Source organism: Tinamus guttatus, unplaced genomic scaffold (genome assembly GCF_059628265.1).
Source record: "Tinamus guttatus ecotype Peru unplaced genomic scaffold, ASM5962826v1 Tinamus_guttatus_pri_ptg000025l, whole genome shotgun sequence".
NCBI lineage: Eukaryota > Metazoa > Chordata > Aves > Tinamiformes > Tinamidae > Tinamus > Tinamus guttatus.
Window position 1 is genome coordinate 612075 of NW_028288559.1, and position 19302 is coordinate 631376.

General features: G+C 38.0%; 1 protein-coding gene across 1 annotated transcript; it reads left to right on the plus strand.

Annotated features, from left to right (window-relative positions):
- The first annotated feature begins 79 nt into the window (after positions 1 to 79).
- NSUN2 (NOP2/Sun RNA methyltransferase 2) lies at positions 80 to 18021 on the plus strand. The gene is made up of 19 exons (XM_088526277.1): positions 80 to 148; positions 418 to 575; positions 673 to 777; positions 888 to 993; positions 1905 to 1976; positions 3488 to 3572; positions 4458 to 4650; positions 5221 to 5295; positions 6454 to 6584; positions 7962 to 8035; positions 10913 to 11043; positions 11638 to 11734; positions 12536 to 12711; positions 13274 to 13366; positions 13811 to 13946; positions 15291 to 15371; positions 15592 to 15730; positions 16612 to 16651; positions 17300 to 18021. The coding sequence occupies exons 1-19, from the start codon at positions 80 to 82 to the stop codon at positions 17679 to 17681; spliced, it is 2343 nt and encodes a 780-aa protein (XP_088382403.1). The 3' UTR covers positions 17682 to 18021.
- The last annotated feature ends 1281 nt before the right edge of the window (positions 18022 to 19302 follow it).

Consider the following 19302-nt stretch of genomic DNA (forward strand, 5'->3'; position numbering starts at 1 on the left):
CAATGGGGGCAGGCGGGGCGGGGCCGCCCGCAGCCCGGCGCAATGGGAGGGCTCTGAGCGCCGCCCCTCCGGCACGGGGATGGCGTCACGGCGGGCGCACGCGCACGCGCACTCGCCCGCCCCGCGCCCGCCCCGCGGCGCCAGGGCGGTCCGGGGGGAACGGCGCCTGCGCGGCGCGCGGAGCACGTTGCGCGACCGTGGGGCCCCTCTGGCGCTCCGTAGCCGCGCGCGCGGCGGGGCTCGCCCGGCGCTTCGCCGCCATGGGCCGCCGCGCGCGCGACCGGCGCCGCCAGCAGCAGCAGCAGCAGCGGGCGGAGCGCGGGGGCGGCGGCGGTGACGAGCAGGCGGTGAGCGCCGGGCCGGGGCGGCGGGGCGGCGCGGGCGGCGGCGCGTGTCTCACGGCGCCGCTGTTGGCAGGGCTGGAGCGGCGGCTACCCCGAGATCGTGAAGGAGAACGAGCTGTTCGAGCGCTACTACCGCGAGCTGGGCATCGTGCCGGCCGGCGAGTGGGGCGCGTTCATGGCGGCGCTGCGCGAGCCGCTGCCCGCCACGCTGCGCATCACGGGCTACAAGAGGTGAGCGCGGCGGCGGGGCCGGGCCGGGCCGAGCTGGGCCGAGCTGGGCCGGGCCGGGCCGGGCCGTGCCGCGCTCACGAGGCCGCTCTCCCCGCAGCCACGCCAGGGAGGTGCTGCACTGCCTCAAGAGCAAGTACTTCAGGGAGCTGCGCGATCTGCGCGTGGACGGGCAGGAGGTTGAAGTGCCGCAGGCGCTGAGCTGGTAAGGGGCCCGAGGGGCCCTGCGTTGCGTCCCTTCGTGCCTCGTTTTTTCCCGTTCCTTTGCCTCTAACCTTTGTTTTTCTTCTTGTCTTCCCTGTTTTCTTTTCCCAGGTACCCAGAAGAGTTAGCCTGGCACACGAACCTGAGTAGAAAAATATTACGCAAATCGCCAGAACTGGAGAAGTTCCATCAGTTTCTGGTCAGCGAGACAGAGTGTGTAAGTTTAAGGGCACTCGATTCACAGAATCATAGAATGGTTGAGGTTGGATGGGGCCTCTAGAGATCATCTAGTCCAACCCCCCTGCTCCAGCAGGGACACCTGGAGCACGTGGCACAGGGTGGCATCCAGGAGAGTTTTGAAGATCTCCAGAGAAGGAGACTCCACAACATCTCTGGGCAGCCTGTTCCAGGGCTCTGTCATCCTCACAATAAATAAGTTCTTCCTCATATAAAAATGAAACTTGCTATGTTTCAACTTACCACTTGTCCTGTCACTGACCACCATGGAGAAGAGCATGGCCCCATCATCCCTGCCGTCACCCTGTGAATTTCGATATTTCTTTGTATGCAGAGCTGGGTTTCATTTCAGAATATTGTCAAGAACTCCACTGTGCCTCTTGTTTCAAGCTCAGGAAAATCTGGGTTATTTCCCACGTTGCTTTTGGCAGTGATTCATCCTGTAGTTCCAACACATAACTGCACTTATGTGCTAAACCCAGCTCATTTTTTGTTGGGAATGTGACAACGTGCACCTCTAAAGTAATTAGTTAACTGTTATTGTAAGAATTAGTTACTGTTAGAAAACTGATGTTTAAATCTTTGAAAAAAGAATGAACATATGTGTTATGGAGGCACATTTCTCATTTGTATTTAGTTAAAGCTCTTCTTTTGATTAGCAAATGCATCTATAGAATTAATAAATCTACAGTGTTTCATCCAGCTGAATTTTTAGATAACTTCATGTTTACCCCATTTTAAGTTTGGTGCTAAATGCTAAAGTTTATTTCTAAGTTTACAACCGTTTTATTTTATTATACTATGAAGAATTTTAACATATGTTACCGGAGAAGTGCTTTCTTTTATGGCATAAAAATGAGGCTTTGAGGGTTTGTTTTTATTTACTTTAAGGGAAACATCAGTCGTCAAGAAGCTGTTAGTATGATCCCACCTCTGCTGCTTAATGTTAGTCCTCACCATAAGGTAAATTTAAAATATACTGTGTACTGTTTTTTTTTTTTTTTTTTTTTCTTAAAAGACACTTTGTCTAGAAGTTATTTCAGTATCTGCATGTAAAGGACAGCAATTAACTACTTTTCCGATCACAAGTACATTGTCAAAGAAAGAGCTGTTTTTTCAGCCATATTTAATATCACATAAGAAATGCTCAGTTTAGAATTAGTTGCACAATCTTACTCCCAATGGGTAGTTGCACTTTGTTGTATGTAGCTTAATGTATTCATGTTTCAGCTCCTTTTTAAAGAATGCTGACTAAGTGTTTTTAATTCTCCATCCACTATCCACCACACGAGGAGCTGGCATCCTTTTCGAATGATAGTATTTTCTATATTTTGAGAGTCTATGGTTGCAATGGAAAGTTAGTTTCAATTCCTTTATGCCTTTTGAAAACATTGGGAGCTTCTGTTCCATAAACTTGTTAGGGAAAGTCATTTTGGTGAAGTGAAACACATGACAGTAGCTAAAAATTATAGGTTGCTAGTGAGGTGATTAAGAATTGCCTGTGACATTTTCTTATGGCAGATTATAGGCATGATATCTGGCAGCAGGTCTGATAGTAAATGTCTTGTTCTAACTTAGTGATGTCTTAATATACGACATATATTTTCAGAATGCACTTGTTTGCAGTCTGTCAGGTGGTCATATTTTTTCCAGGCTGTTAGTGAGCTACTCAGAAGAAAAACTTCAAGCTTCATTACCGAGGAAAACAGTGCTAGCAAATTGTTTGCTGTGAAAGGGACTCTCTAAGTGTCTCAGTCACAATGAACCAGGAGCAAGAAATATGCTAGCAAGCAGCTCTTAGTGACTGGAGAGCATTTTGTTGCCTGAGGTGGGGGTTGAATATTTGTCAAGCATTTCTTCCAGGATATAATAGAAGCAATTTATGCTTCTGATTTTTGCATTAAAATACAAATATGAGGATACTATAGTAATTCATTTTTACAAAAATGTGTTTTGAAATATGTAATATATATGATATTTAAAAATCACCTGTCAGATATTCTCTGATGATGTTCTCTGATTAATTTACTGATAGTTAAAAAATAATACAACATGCTCTTGGAGGTAACTTTACCATGAGTGTGTGTATACGGTTCCAATTAACTCCAGTCACAATTGCTTGTGAGCTGATAAAATAACCATATCACTGTCTCTCCTTTCAGATTGTTTTGTTTTGTTTTATTTTGTTTTATTTTTTATTGTCAGCCAATACGTTTGTTTCCTACAAACTGGTAGTCTACTGTATTTCGGACTCTGTATTTCTTGATGCATAAAAAGAACAGAAGTGTACTCTGCGTTTTTGCAAAGATGTGTGCACAGCAATTATAACTGCACAATTAAAATTGCAAAAACTGCAAAGCTGTAAAAAAATTTGTAGTCCATAGTTAAACTATAGGTCCAAGAGTCCATAGTTAATTTCTTAATTGAAATAAAAATAAAAGGTAGATGTTTTCAATTTTTTTTTTTTTTTGTAGATTCTGGATATGTGTGCTGCACCTGGATCTAAGACTGCACAACTTATTGAAATGTTACATGCAGACATGAATGTTCCTTTTCCCAGTAAGTTTGGAAAAAATACAGGAACCTCTGTGACTTTAGATTTATATTTTTCTCTTGCAGAAGTTTATTTTTAATATCACAGACAAATAGTAACTGCATTTAACTGAATTTTCTAAGTGCTGGGATTAGATGAAATGGGAAAATAAGCATGGAGTGCATTTTTAGTTCTTTAAAGATAATGCCTAAGTGGTTTCCCACAATTCAGGAAATTCATGTGCATCCTGTTCTCTGATCTTGTTTTACCTCCACCTTTCCCTTGAAACTTTGTGGCTTGAAATAGATGGATTGTGTATTTTCACAGCTTATACTAGGTGTGATCAGAATTTAATTTCTGTTTAGTAGTTAAATTTATTTAGTTAGGTGGTGCCCCACAAGTGCTTGTGTTTTAGTGGTGTCCTCTACAACTTCTTGCATCAGTCATAAAGAATATCACATTAATCCTTTCTTTTTAAGCTTCAGAATCTTTACTTGCTGTTACATGCTCACAGCAAACACTCCCCATAGAAACTGTAAGGTGGGGTTTTACTTATTTTGGGGGGAGATTTGTTGTTACACCATCTCTGCATGTCAGATTTTTGGGGAGCAGTAGAAGGTTTCTCTCTGTTGTGAGGGCTTTACCTTATCTGAGGATGAAAAAGCTGATGTCTTACATCAGCTGCATAGGCACTAGAGATCCTGATGCTGTATTTGACATATCAATTCAACCCCATGATGCTTCATTTTATTTTATGTTCAGTTAAGAGGTCCTTTACTTATGGTCTTCTAAATAACTTAAAAAAATCTAGTAAATGAGTTATACAAATATGAAGATGAGGCAGTAAACCTTTTTAAAAATATTTTTTCTACTCAGTAGTAAAGCATCCTTCTGATATTTTTTGTTTCCAGAGGGTTTTGTAATCGCTAATGATGTTGACAACAAGCGTTGCTACTTGCTGGTTCATCAAGCTAAGAGGTTAAACAGTCCATGTATCATGGTGGTAAACCATGATGCCTCCAGCATCCCTAATCTTCAAATAGACATTGATGGAAAAAAGGAAGTCCTCTTCTATGACAGGATTTTGTGTGATGTCCCCTGCAGGTATCTTGCATGTATTCTTCACTGTACAGATTTTATTATGCTAAGGACAATATTTATTTGTTTCGTCACTGAGTTATCTTTTCTGTGTTGCTAGTTGAGATGATTTATAGTGACTTCCAAAACAGGTGAATCTGTCAAACAGTCATCGGTAAGGGTGTACCCAATCAAGGAAAATCTTTTTCGTTATAAATGGTTCTTAAATTTGGTTGATTTAAAGGCTGTAGATTTTGATCTCCTTGCATTCAGAATGCTGAAATACAAAGACAGCTTAGAAGCAAACAGTAAAACATGGGAGATCTAGTCAAAGCCCAGAGAGGTTGTGGAGTCTCCTTCTCTAGAGATCTTCCAAACCTGCCTGGATGCCACCCTGTGCCACGTGCTCTTGGTGTCCCTGCTGGAGCAGGGGGGTTGGGCTGGATGATCTCTAGAGCCTCCTTCCAACCTCAGCCATCCTGTGACTCTGTGAATATGGGAAAACACAAACTTTTTTTTTTTTTGGCAATACAAATGACTGATACAAAGTCAGTTGTATCCACATAATAATGCAAATCTGTTCAATCTTTGTTATAGTGGTGATGGAACCATGAGGAAAAACATTGATGTATGGAAGAAGTGGACTACACAAAATAGTTTGCAGCTCCATGGGTAATAATATTTATTATACTTCTGCACTTATTTCATTTCTCTCCTCCTTATCCCATCTCTTCAGCACTTGCAGGCTTCCATGTAACTAATATATGACAAAGCAGGAATTATGAATGGTTGCCACTTTCTTCTCAAATTGAGTACTTAGACACTCTTCTGAGAAAGCATTGCTAGTTCAGATGTGAGGTTGATCTCCAATGAAGCTTGTAAATCTAAACTGTTTGTATACTTAAGAATATCTGGTCCATTAATATTAATTGAATTATTAATTTAAACACGGTAGCTAAAGTAGGGAACAAATCATTTGGGTAGGATTCTTAGCATTTAGGTAGCTAAAATACTTAAAAATAGCTGATATAAGAACTTGTAAAATTCAGTAGTAATGTTTCAATCATTAGAATACTAGAGATCATAGAGACAGTTGCAGTTACCAGTCAGTGGTTGATTTATGTTAATTGATGGTGAATGAACACTTAGCCTATTGCAGCTGCATGGTAAAAAGCAGTAATTTAATCATGGATGAAAGAGCTTAGAACATTTTAATGTGCGTTTGTAACTAGCTAAGAATGCAGCAAGTTACTGTGACTCAGCTGCCATATGATAACTTGTTACAATTTGATAAATTATTCCTATTTGCATTTTTTATTTTAATTGCAAGTGCACAGCTAGGGTACAAGCTGCTAACGCACTGTGGTGGTATTTTTCCAGAAGGCCTGTGCTAGCTAGGCTGTATTGTCATTATTTTTAATAGTCAGATTATTCTTCATTTTAATTCTACATTTCTAAGAAGAGGTTTTGAGGTTTTCCAGTATTGGATGCTTTTTTATAAACTTCAAGGGGCACTCTATAGAACAAGAATACAGAATGTTTTGTTAAAATTTATGCAAAAAAAAGTTAATGTTTGACTTAAGTGCTGTTTTATAGGTTGTACCGGTGTAAGAGTTGTAATTGTAAATGCCTGCAATATAGAACTAGCTGAGTTAGTTTAAAATGTTCTTTAATTTGTGCACTGGTGACAGTTTGGAACTCAGTATGTGCTCACTTAGTCCGAGGAAAGTAAAGTGTCTGCAGTACAGTTTCACCAGTAAGAACATTTTTATGGGAAATCTTTCTGGTTTCTGAGTGATACCTGGCTGGATCAAGAATGTTTTTTTTTAGATTGCAGCTAAGAATTGCAACCCGTGGTGTTGAACAGCTTGCAGAAGGTGGGAGAATGGTATATTCTACGTGTTCGCTGAATCCTATTGAAAATGAAGCCGTGATTGCAGCTCTCCTGGACAAGAGTCAAGGTATGGATCTTGGAGACCTTGGAGAATTTGGGAAAATACTTTTTCAGTGCTTGGAAGTGATGACCATGACTGCAGTCTTGGCTGCTGGCCTCTGGGTCTTTTCTCTGGCCATTTGAGGTGCTCTGAGACCTCCTCAAAGGCAGTGACATGTCCCAGAGAGCAAATGGCTGCCCTGGGGCTTGAATGCAGCTGTAGGTTTAGAGAAGGGTCAAAGTGCTGCAGCGGCCTGTAATGGGACATTGGACCTGCAGGGTTTGCTTCATACAATGAAAATCAATCCTAGAGGCTTGTGGGTCCTTCTGTACTGACTCAATATCTTGTGCTTTGTGGTCCTGCTGCCTTTGGAGCAGGTGAGAAACCTTTTCCCCTAGGGCTGAAGGAGTCAGGAAAAGGCACTTGTACCACGTAAGTTGCATTGCTGGGGTTAGCTGCTTCTGATGGACCATTCAGTGCCTGGTGCAGTTTGGAGGCATCAGCTGAAGTCATGGTGTATTTGGTGTATAAAATGGTCACGGTGCGTAGATATTCATTCAGGAATATTCAAAGGACGGGCCGAAACTTCAAGTAACACGACTCACATTTGAAAATGTCATTTGAGGAAGGGATTTTGCCTATGAATTGTCATTTCACTTATTCATATACTTGAAAGATTTACCTGCAGCTGTTACAAGTAGTCACAGTAAATGTTTGGCAATGTAGAACGGGTTGATAAGTTCTGAAAAGTACCAGGAAAAGCCTACCTAATTGCTAAATAATTAAAGCATTCAGAATCATGGAAAATGTATGTTTTTTTCTAGAGCCATCACCTACTTGGACAGTTTTTATGTCATTGTTTTTAGAGTCAGGGCTGCTCAAAGATTTTAATCTGTAGGCTATATATATATATATATATATATTTAAATAATTGACATATTTTAAGTATATAGTCTTTTGTTCTGCTAGGCTGTTAGTACTTACTCTCCTGTTAAGTTTGGACTTCTCCCTTTCTTAAAAATAATTTCCTCTCGCACTGGAATATCAGAATTTGTCGAGCATTTCAGAAAGCACAGGCATCCCCTGTCTGGAACAACCATGTTTAATTATGTGGGTTGTGGAGTACCTACTTAGGCAGCAGGCAGCTGTTACAAAAATATCCAACCATTAATTTTTGGTTAATTTATACAGATTGCAAAACTTCCATAATTATTGTGAACAACTCTTCCCAACTTTCTTGCCCAAGTTATGCTGTAGTAATTGTTTTACACTTCTTAAAAGAGTTGAAGTTTTTTCATGTTACGAAGTCTTGAGACTTTATGGAAAACTATGTTTATAAACGTTAATTAGGAACCCAATTCTCAAATTTTGTTTTTAACATTTTTTATATTCTTGGGCTTTCAGGTGCCTTAGAACTTGCTGATGTATCTTCTGAGTTGCCAGGTTTGAAGAGGATGCCAGGAATTACAAAATGGAAGGTATTTGCTTTATATTTCTGTAAAGTTCTTGGTCTCTACTGGAGTGTTAAGTTAGGGAAGAGTTTGGAAATGTACAATTCTAAGACCTCAGATTGAGCTAAAGTAATGTTAGGGATTTGCTGCTTAGAATTTTAGACTATATAATATTGTAGGGAGAAGGCTAGAATTACTTTTGATAAGCCAAACACAGCTCATCTCCCTTGTCTGCTTTTTTTGTCCTTTTTCTTTGCTCCAACTTCTTTATCTTCTTCATATAATTCCCTTTCTTATTTCAGTTTGTGTCCTGTAGATGGCAACATCAGTTCAGCTAGTTTATTCTTCTCTCTCTGTCTAGACAGATTCTGTCAGGTTCTGTGCTTTTCTAGCTGGTCCCTTTGAATTATTCCAAGAAATAGTTTAACAGCCTTTAGTTCCAAATAAGCTAGAAAAATTGCAGTGGTGTGAGTAATCTTGGTATATTAATAGAACCCAGAACCTTTTATTCCAGGTCTATTTGATTTCAATTCTAGAAACAGACTAGTAGGAAAGGGCAAAAATATCCCAAGCTTCTTCAGCTTCTTTTAAGAATATGGGAAAGGAAAGTAGAAGATCATTCTGGCAGTAGGGAAAGAAGCGCAGATTAAATCTTAGTTATGAATTTGTGCCTTTCCAACACAATTGGTTGTTCTGTCTTCCCCCACTATTTCACTGCTTATGACAGTACAGTCTGCAGGATGGTGCCTGTATGAAGCTAGGCTAAGGAGCAAGATACATGAAATAAAGATTTACTTATGCTCTACCATTAGAAAGCCAGAAGCTGAATGGTTTCTTTCTTGTTTTGATCTAAAAGGTTTAAATTGCATGCTTGTACCTGACCAATAAATGTGCAATGGACAGCTAGATATATGATCTTCATTTTAATTTGTTCCTGCAGTATAAGGCTCTAAAATATAGTCATAAAGATTGCTAAGAATATATTGTGCTCCAAGCAAGGCTTTTTTTTGGTCATTGCTTTTGAAATACAAATATCCCAAATGCACTTGAATTAAATCTGTAGGAAGTTTCTAAGACTTGTGTCTCTTCAGCCCTTATTTGCTGCTACTACATTCTTTCAGTTCATTATTGAGTATGTTAGCTTGCTTTGATGTTGTTTTTACTCCATCTTTTGTTTCTTGGAGAAACATCTGTTCAGTGGGTGCTGTATGAATGAATGGTTACATTGAATGTATCTGAGCATCAGCTGATTGTGAATGTCTATAAACAGCATACGAAAATGCAGTTTTGTTCAATGCACAGAGGTGCTTGCGAATACACTCTACTCTGTCCTCAAGCAGGCTAATGAATGATGTCCAATTATTTCTTACGGAATCTTGAAGGCAAAAACTTTTAAAACATAAGATACAGTAATCTACTTTGGCAAAGCTGTTACTTCTTTACTTATGAGAAGCTAATGAAATGCCCGAGAGGAAAGAGAGCTGCATATTCTCTTACCTTGCCACTGCAGTGGTTACGCTGTGATGTTAGACTGCTAAGCCAAAGCTGAACAATGCAGGGCTGTTAGACAGTTACTCTGTCGCATCCAAAATAGTTTTAGACTCATTAGCACTTCCAATTACTTATTAGTCTTCCTGTTTGTCTCTGTCAAGCTGAATTTGTGACATGCAAAGAAGAGCTGTTCAGAATCACAGTCTGTTTTCTCTCCATCTAGCAATCTGACATGTAGCGAGTTTAGCCTTGAAATATTAAATCTGGCAGTACAGTCCATTCTATTTTGGTAGCAGAAGCCTGTAAAGGCATGATATTTTAGGTGTGATCTCATCAGCAGCACTGTAGCGCAGTTACTGAGAAATACCCCAGTGCTTGATGCTAAAATCTCTGTTTGAATTTTCTTAGTGAAATTGTCATCTAGATGAATCTTAGGTTTCAATTTCCAGTAGGTCACTTAATGGGATCTTTAAGAATCACAGAAAGTTATATGTCATGAAATGTGTGGGGTTTCTTTCACACACATCTGCAGATGTGACTTTCCTTACAGCCCTAACATCCACTATGAAACACAGACTTCTAGAAATCTTGAAGTTAAGATTTTTCCTTTTTTTTTCCTTTGTTATTCTTGCTAAGTCATTATTTTAAATGCCTTGTTAAAGCAGTTGTGGCTTTAACTCTTTTACTTGTGCTCTAAAAGAATCCTCCAAAAACTGTGGCTCTTTGAGTGAACATAGTAGTGTGAACAGAGTAGCTCTACTCAGCATCTCAAGCTGAGCTGATGGATGTCTTCTGACTCCTAAGGGCATGAGCATTGGAAAATACACAGGGATATGGTTCTTCAGTAGCTTTCCTTAAAAACATTCTCTTGAGGTATATAGGTATGCAGTGTGGGGCTCTGTGCTCACCAGGCCATGTTGAGAACTCGCATCTTTCTAACATAAGGAGAAATGCTTCAGATTCCTCATCTCCACTGAACTAGTCCCTAGGAGAATTCAGTCACCCTTCTTCCTTGGAAACTACCCCCAGTAGAATGTCACACAGCCAGTCTCATGGAGAGAGAGATAAGTGATATATCTTAAATGATCTTTATAAATTCCCCTTTTATTTTTGGGGGGTCTGCATATATTCCGGAAGTTAACAGAAATCACTGCAGTTGATTCTACTCTAATCTTAACTTGACTGCCTGCTCTTTGAAGTGTAAAGAAGCATGACTGGCAAAAATTTCCTCTACTTTAGGTGCACGCATGCAATACATATATAGGAAGATGCCTTTCAAAGAACTTAATTTACTGTACCGGAAAGTAACTTATCTTTTGCGGATCCAAATCTTGTTTTGAAAATATTTGAATTAAAACTTGTTAAAATGTTGGTCCAAATTGTTCATGTTATTCTTTTTTTCCTCTTCTGAAGGTCATGCTGAAAGATGGGCAGTGGTTTGAGGAGTGGAAAGATGTGCCTCCTAATAGACAAACCCAAATACGTCCCACTATGTTTCCAATAAAGGAAGAAGAGAAGCTAAAGGCAATGAATCTAGAGCGTTGGTAAGTTTTCCCAGAGTACATTTAATGAAGTTTAGATGGTTACCTTTTATGGTAGGGGGAAATGATAATTAGGTGTTCAAGTTAAGAATGTGTTGCAGCATAGATCTACGTATATTTGTGAATATATTTTGGTTCCTTAATGTGTAATGACAGCACACAATAGTTAGATTCTAGTGATGTCAGAGAAATTATTGGAGGTTGCTTACAAGGTAGAAATATTAATGCAAATAGGCCAAATTATTTACAACCAATAGAGATGCATAGGGAGAATTGCTAGGAAAGTACGTAAAACCTGCGCCTTTCAACAGCGTGACTAATTTTCTATGAAAGTCTTTCCATGGCTATTCTAAAAATACAGCGTTTAGAAATGACTCATTAAAGCTCAGCAGCGATCAGTGAAATGAGTGTATTGCGTGGATGCAGGTTATTTGCCAGAATGCTCTGTTTTAAATCCTGTTTTTACCTTGATCAATTAATGTGTGCAGTCCCAGTGGGGACACTTAGTTTGCTCTAGAAGCGAATATAAATGGTACTTTTATTGCTCTGAAAACCTGAAAGCTGCTGATGAACAGATGGCAACCTTTCTTTTTCTAGTCTTAGGATATTGCCGCATCACCAGAACACAGGAGGCTTTTTTGTGGCTGTATTAATAAAAAAATCTCCAATGCCATGGAATAAACGCCAGCCTAAGGTAATTTCTCTTAAAAAAGCTAAAATGATAGCCTTTTAGTGACAAGAATGTGGAAGAAGATCAGAAGCTGCTTTTAGGAATGTGTGTGATCCCTCAGTTAAAGCTTTTCTACTGCAAATTGTGATTTCAGGGCATCCTACTCTGTGGCTGTGGGTCAGGAGTGGTTCTCTAGGTGAGAGTCTAGCAAATCCTCAGCAGGAAAGTGGAGCAGCTTCAGCCATCTGACTTGAAGCCTCTGTTAGTTGTCTTTCTTGCTTAACCAGCAGGATTTAAAGCAGTCAGATTTTCTTTGATCTCTTAGGTTATTTGTATCTTTAAGGAAAACCTTCTTGTGTGACTCCTTTATAGCTCTCTCCATTGATTGGATTTGCTTCGTTAGAGAAGTTATCAGTAAAATTTATGAGGCAGAAGCAAGCTTCATGTGAATAATTCATGCTATTGTAAATTGACTCTCAGGAAAAGTGTGCAGCGAGGTGTGTGAGTTAGTTCGAATGCTAGGAAGAAAAGAACTGGTCTTGAATTAAAACACCCTTCTCTGTGAATTCCTGGGCATTTTATAAGTGGCCCAAGAATACTTTTCTTGGGAAATCGGGGAGGAATTGCCCAGAACAATTCCTGATAAATACCTGGTAAATGTTAATTTTGATGGAATCTTGACTTGGTAGTTAGAATCTCTCCATAATTACACTTTTTAATGAATTTGCATTAAGAGCATACACACATAGGGAATTTCGCTACCTCTTATTACCAGTTAGATATTATTTTTGCTCTTTTGAAAGTACTTACTATTATTTGAAGCAGGTTAATCAGAAATTACCACAAAGAACAGGAGATACTGTGGAGGCAGCAGCTAATTTGGATGAGGGAACTGAAAACATCACTGAAGAACCAGCAGTTGCGGAAAATGAAGAGTCTAAGAAAATGCAAAATTTGTCGAAACCAGACACTGAGCAAAGCAAAAAGGAAGGCGTGTGTGGGTAAGAGACCACATCTAAATATTGGTGTTGTAACAGCTTCCTAACTGCTGAGTATTTTCTAGTTCTTAAATTATTATATTTATTTAAAAAGTGGATCGCTAAGCAGTTGTTGAATATTCACAACTGTTTTACGGTCCCATGTTTTTTACCTTGTATTTCAGCAGATTAGGAAAGCAATCATCACACTCGCCAGCATTTGCAGAATCGGTTAGGCCTCTCTTCTGGGTTAGGCCTTTTTTCTGCTTTAAAGAAAAAATTGCTTTCAGAAATTAACCTTTGGAAGATCCTTTTGTTACCTTATCAGTGACATTATTACTCCATCATATATGCAAATATCTGCTTATTTGTATGGGCTTTCTGATCTCAAGCACTGCTTTCACTTTCTTACTTTAAGAAAATAAATTGTGGGTACTGATGTCTTTAATTAATGAACACAAGAAAATGCCAGTTGTTATTGAATATTATCATTATTTGTGAAGTAAGTGTTGACTAAGTGAACGAAAACTACAAAGTTTAAACCAAGCATTTTTACTAAATTTTGGCAATGCTGTTTGTTTTTTAGACCACCACCATCTAAAAAAATGAAACTGTTTGGTTTTAAAGAAGATCCTTTTGTATTTCTCCCTGAAGATGATCCATTATTCCTACCTATCCAGTAAGGAAAAAAATTTCTGTTGAAGCAGAGAGAAGCTCAGTTGTTTAGGGTTATTAGTAATTTAGTTCAACACAAAAGATGGGTGTGGTTGTTGATACATGTTTTTTTTTTCCCTATCTTTGCACCAGGTGTCCCTCTCCTCAGCGCACAAACTTTTCTTAAATTAATATAACCAACTAAAGTCATCTTGGATTCAGTAGGTCACAGAAGATAGCTACCCCTAGAAATTTCCAAGTATATCTTAGTGGGTGTGATGGCTAATGTTTTGTGATACCATGAGTCTTAGAAATGCTAATACACGTTCTAGAGCTGAAGTGTCAAATGACTGAGGGTTTTTGCAGGTATCACTCCAGGAGTAGGCTAATCGATGCGTTTTGAATATCTAAGCTTACTTAATTAAGCATTAATGTGTTCATCAAGCCTTAATGAATATTTTGGTCACAGGAAATTTTATGCATTGGATCCTTCATTTCCCAAGATGAATTTACTAACTCGAACCCAAGAAGGGAAGAAGAGACAGCTGTACATGGTTTCTAAAGAGCTCAGGAATGTGCTTCTGAACAACAGTGAGAGGATGAAGGTATGGTTCATCTCTTCAGATTCTCACAACAAGCTTCAGAAGCATCAGGAGATGTCTCCTTATCCTTGATGCAGAGCCTAATGCTAATATAGAGAAGTAGCCCTCTTTTATTTTCACTTAGCTTTACTGAATATTTTTCTCCTCTTCCATTCTCTTTTTAAGAGAGAAATAATTCTTTCTGATAGAGGAGTTGTTTTCCAGTTTTTTTTCAATTGGAAGGGAATTTAAGAATAGGGGAAGGTAATACAGCTGCTGTATGTGTACCTGAATTGTTACAAGGTCTTCAGGTTCTTTCACAAGTGTTCATCGGTTTACTTTGAAACCATTATGATTATACGAGTCCCTTATTGTGTAGCAAGCTTTGAAAGCCTACCAAAAATAACAAATAACTTCAGTTGAATTAAGAACTGGTTATATTACACTGGGGCATTATTTAAAAGCAATTGATTATATTTTACAATGTTATGGTAGATGCATATCTATTCAGTACAACAATTGAACATTTTAAAACGTCATTAAGAAACTGAATGATCATGGTATAATTAGTAATTTGTGTGAATTAGAAATTGTGGGAAAATAAGTTGAGTTTTTCACATGACTTTCAATGAAAAACGCAAGTGCTAAATATCTATCTTAAAAATCATAGAGTAATTTAGGTTAGAAGGAGATCCGCTCTTGAGGCTTCATTTGTGCTCCAGACAGGGCTAACTTCAAAGCTAGATCAGACAAGGTTCGTGGCCTTGTCCAGTTGAGTCTTGAAAATTTCCATTGATACTCAGTACTTCCTTAATATAGTCAAGATTGTAAGTATTTACATTTATCTTTTTATTACACTGGCAAGAAATGGCTGCATAATTGACCAGATTTTAAGAAAATGATACATTATATTAGGCTCTATGTCTTTGGGTACCATTATGGATAGTGTCCTAATATTAAGCATTTGTGTGTTTTTTAAAATCTTGGCTTGATCGACTTGCCCAGAATCACCCAGAAAATTCTTACTAAAATTAAAATTAGATCTTAATTGTTCAGTGCCCTCATTTTGAAGCTACCACTTCTTCACTGTTTGTTTTTCAACAACATGGAAAAGAATGACAGTTCTTCATTTGGGTACTGGGATTTGTTCTCCTCTCTCCCTCTCAACAATTGAAACTTGGGCTTCATTGTAATATAAGACAATCTAGGTTTTGGATTTTGCTGTGAGTGTAATTGATTGTCCAACATAAATGGGTATACATTGAGGTAGTAATATTTTCCTTCCTACATATAATCAAACAATTGAAGAAAACCGAAGTTCATAATTCTGATTTAGAATTATACTTTTTTTTGCTTAAAAAACTGCAGGTTATTAACACAGGAATAAAAGTCTGGTCTCGCAACAGTGACGGTGAACAGTTTGGATGTGCCTTCAGATTAGCACAAGAGGTAATTCCATATCATTATATTTTCCTGTTTTATTTCCAGCAGAACCTAGAACACATCTGGCAGAAATTTTGTCAGATTAAGGACCATTTGAGTTTTCAGTATTGTTTAAAAAGCTGTTAAAATTGTTTTCTGATACTTACTAAAGTAGATAGTGTATTTAACTTTTCTGTTCTTTAGAAAGTAGAGATTGCATTTTGAAATGTATTTATTTATTTAACAGGGAATATATACCCTATATCCATTCATTCATGCAAGGATTATAAATGTCTGTATAGAAGATGTTAAAATTCTGCTAACCCAGGAGAATCCATTCCTAAGTAAATTCAGTAGTGAAACACAGAAGAAAGTCAAAGATATGGGTAAGCTTCTGGTTTGTGTTATGTCCAAACGAGCATTATACAGTGTTTTTAAAACACAGAAGAAATGTCAGACTAGATGTTTTCGCTAAACATGTTGGCTAAATTTGTCTTAAATGTAGCTGTTAAATATGTCGTTAAATAGGACAAAAGCCCAGGGTACTGGACATTGCAGACCTTTCTGGTTATAGGCTCTGAGGTTTACTGACACCAGAGGACAGAACTTTCATGAATAAAGGTTTATGATACACTGCTGATTTTTCCTTCTGTCATTGCACCAGTTAAAGCTGTTTTTGTGGCATCAGCATCTGGTTTCTCATGATTGTACATAACAAATTTATTCAGATTTGATCTTAAGTATGTGAAGCCATGTCTACCCCTCATATTAGATTTTTTTCCCGTCCATAATGGATATTTGTAAAAATTTGGCCTACTTTTCAGTCTTTATATCATTTTATTTCTAGTCATCCCAATTAGTTGTATGTTGGTGTGGGATAAGGCAAAATGTGGTGGATAGACTAGCTAAAGAACACTTTGTGTAATGTTTGAGCTAATATAGTCCTGTGTTCATTTTACTACTCAAGTAAAGTTCCTTGCTGGAATCACTGAGAGGATTAATCCACTCTTTGGTTTTGTGATTTTTATTTGTTGTTTTATGTTTTTGGCAATTCTTTATATAAAACATATATGAATACTTTTGTCTAAAAAAAAAAGAATAAAAAAATCAAATTACCTATAGTTTACTGCATTTGTATAGAAAAGCCCTGCCCAGTTGTGACACCATATTCCATGGCTATCTAAAAATTCCAAGGTATCTGCAGGACTTTAAAATAACCATCATTTTAACATTATACACAATAACATGTCCTTTTTATTCCCCCTAGCAATGGGAAGTATAGTTCTGAAGTATGACCCTGACCCCGAGTAAGTAGATGGATTGCTCTTTGTTTATTTCCTTTTAAAATTTGGACAAGACTTTCTTTTTACTCAGAAAAAAAATTAACGGAGGCCCAGAGATGTAGTGATGTTGACAGTAAAGTCAGTGCCAGGCACTTTCTTTCCTTGATAATTCTGTGTGTATTCTACTTTGCTTGTCTACTGTCAAAAACAGTTGTAGGATTTAGCTCTATAAAGGGCAGACATCAATCTTGCCCGTCAGGGCTCCACAATGTCACTGCACACAATTCTTTGTTTCGCCGTTGATTGAAGAGTTTAGAATTGAGAAACTTAAACCTTTTTATTGTTCATTTTTGTTGATGAAGCAGTATCAGAAGCTCTTGAGGATTTTTGAAGGTAAACTTACATCTAACTGCTGTTTGCAATAATTTTGAAAATACTAGACCCAAAAATTTGTTTAACATGCTGAAATTAGTAGCTGAAATTATGTTTGGGGATTTTTAAGGCTTACTTGCTATAGCTGAGTTACAAAGAATGTACTTACATCTTCTGTAAATAGGTATAAAATGCATATATTGTTAAAGAATATGCATCTAGTTATAAGGGTATGGCTGTAAAATAAGTTTGCATGATTAATTTTCTCATAGTTAACCAAACATAACCTTTTGTTTGTAGAAAACCTGATTCTCTTCAGTGCCCCATAGTGCTGTGTGGCTGGCAAGGAAAAACATCGCTCCGTGCCTTTGTGCCCAAGAATGAGAGACTTCATTACCTGAGAATGATGGGAGTTGAGGTGTTTAAAGCAAAGAGGAAAGAGGAGGAATCAGAAGGTAAAACAGAGGAAGAAGTTGAGTGCAAGCAAGCACAACTGGAAGAAGGAATGGATGTGGAAGATAAAAAACAGGATTCAGTCACCAAAATGGAAGCAGAAACAGGCGAGGAATCTTCCAACACTCCTGGAGAAAGCAGTGCTATGGAAGTAGAAAGTAAAACTGCGGTTTTAGATGAATTTAGTAAAAATGCCAACAATCATGTAAGCCAGGAAAGCAAAGACTGATGTAAGTAGTGTGGATGATTAAGTTTTTCCCTGTGTCACTTAACAGCTTCCATGAGGCTCGCATCCAGACTTTTGTCTTTAGCTGGGAAGTTCATTTTAAAATTTCAGTTGGAATAAAAGGTTCCATTTTTAAAGTTTTACCTATTTTATTTTTTAAAAGAAAACTGTAAAGAGATTTCTCTTTACATTGGGCTTGTTTTTACCCATTTTCAACTCTGTATTACCAGTGGGTTTTTATGTCTGTTGCTGGCAATGGACCATGCACCAGTAAAGTCTAAAGCCTGTCTTGGAAACAGAATAATGATATATACGAATAAATTGCTTATCATATTGGTCTGAATCTTGTGATGAATCTTTTTAGAATAATAATAAAAAAAAGGTTTTAATTCAAAAGGTACAACTCTAGGAAAACACTTTTTTTTTTGCTTAACACCACTTATCCCATCTCAACCTGAGAATGAAGTTTATGTAGGTTTTTTGATGGGTAAGAGTGTGAGTATGCACGCAAACACCTGCATAGGATGCCTCAGTAGCAACCATTAATATAAAATACTAGTTATTGTTTGCTCAAAGTAAAACAATGCACAATATCCTGAAGAAGAAACACACGTCGTGCATGTTTGTGTAGTGCCAGAGGTTGATGTCCAAGATTATTCTTCAGCATGGCAATATTCAGTGTCAGGGAGAGCAAATAATCCGGAGACCTTAATAAGGACATTTCCACTGAGCATGTCTCAAACTCTTGTTCAGAAACTTGCCTGGTTAAGAGTCTTCAAGTGGGAGTCATCTCTAATTTTTGCAAGCTACGTGTTTATAGCTGAAATTACAGTGTAAAAAATAGGGGATTGGTATATATACTGTTATATAGAAGATGCTTACAAGATGTGATTTAGGTATAAAAAAAGAGATTCGCTTAATCCAACCAAAAAAAGATACAGCCATCTCAGAACTTCATTATATAAAATCCATCCTTTGTGGCGTAGCTTCTGCAATACTCTTTGTCCTTGTTATCAAGTTGACCTGAAAGGAAAGTGACTGTTGCAGAATAAGTCGTATCTTCCAGCAGGACTGTGTGATGCAAGTATTTCACAGACTGTTCTCATTGTCAAACTGAATTTTATGATTCTAATTTTTACTGACAAAGTCTTAATATTGCTTGGATCCATTTGCTGTACCTTCCTACAACAGACTTCTGGATGCTTGTCCTTGAACTACTTCAAGAGGAGTATTCCTGAGGGAGAGGTATAAAACCGAAATAATGACATGTCCTCTGATAAGATATTAAGACTCATGCAGTGAAAAAGCATTGACAGGAGTCATTTTCCTCTTGAGAATCCATAAAAGTAGGTTAATAAAAATTCAGTTTCTGCCCTTGTAGTTTGCTTGTTGGAGCTGTTTTCAAAACTTCAGTTTTTGTTCATTCTTTGAGTTGATAATTGTGATTAGGCAGGTTCTTTTTTGGCAGCTCCATATGCTGAAGAACAGTGTAGCATTTTTTTTAAATGACATTAAATTCTTAATGAAGTCTGTCAGGAAAAAATTTCATGGCAATTTCAAACTTCCAGTATTACATTTATCCTGGGTTTTCATATCTTAGCATTTATTCTGAAATACTAAGTAT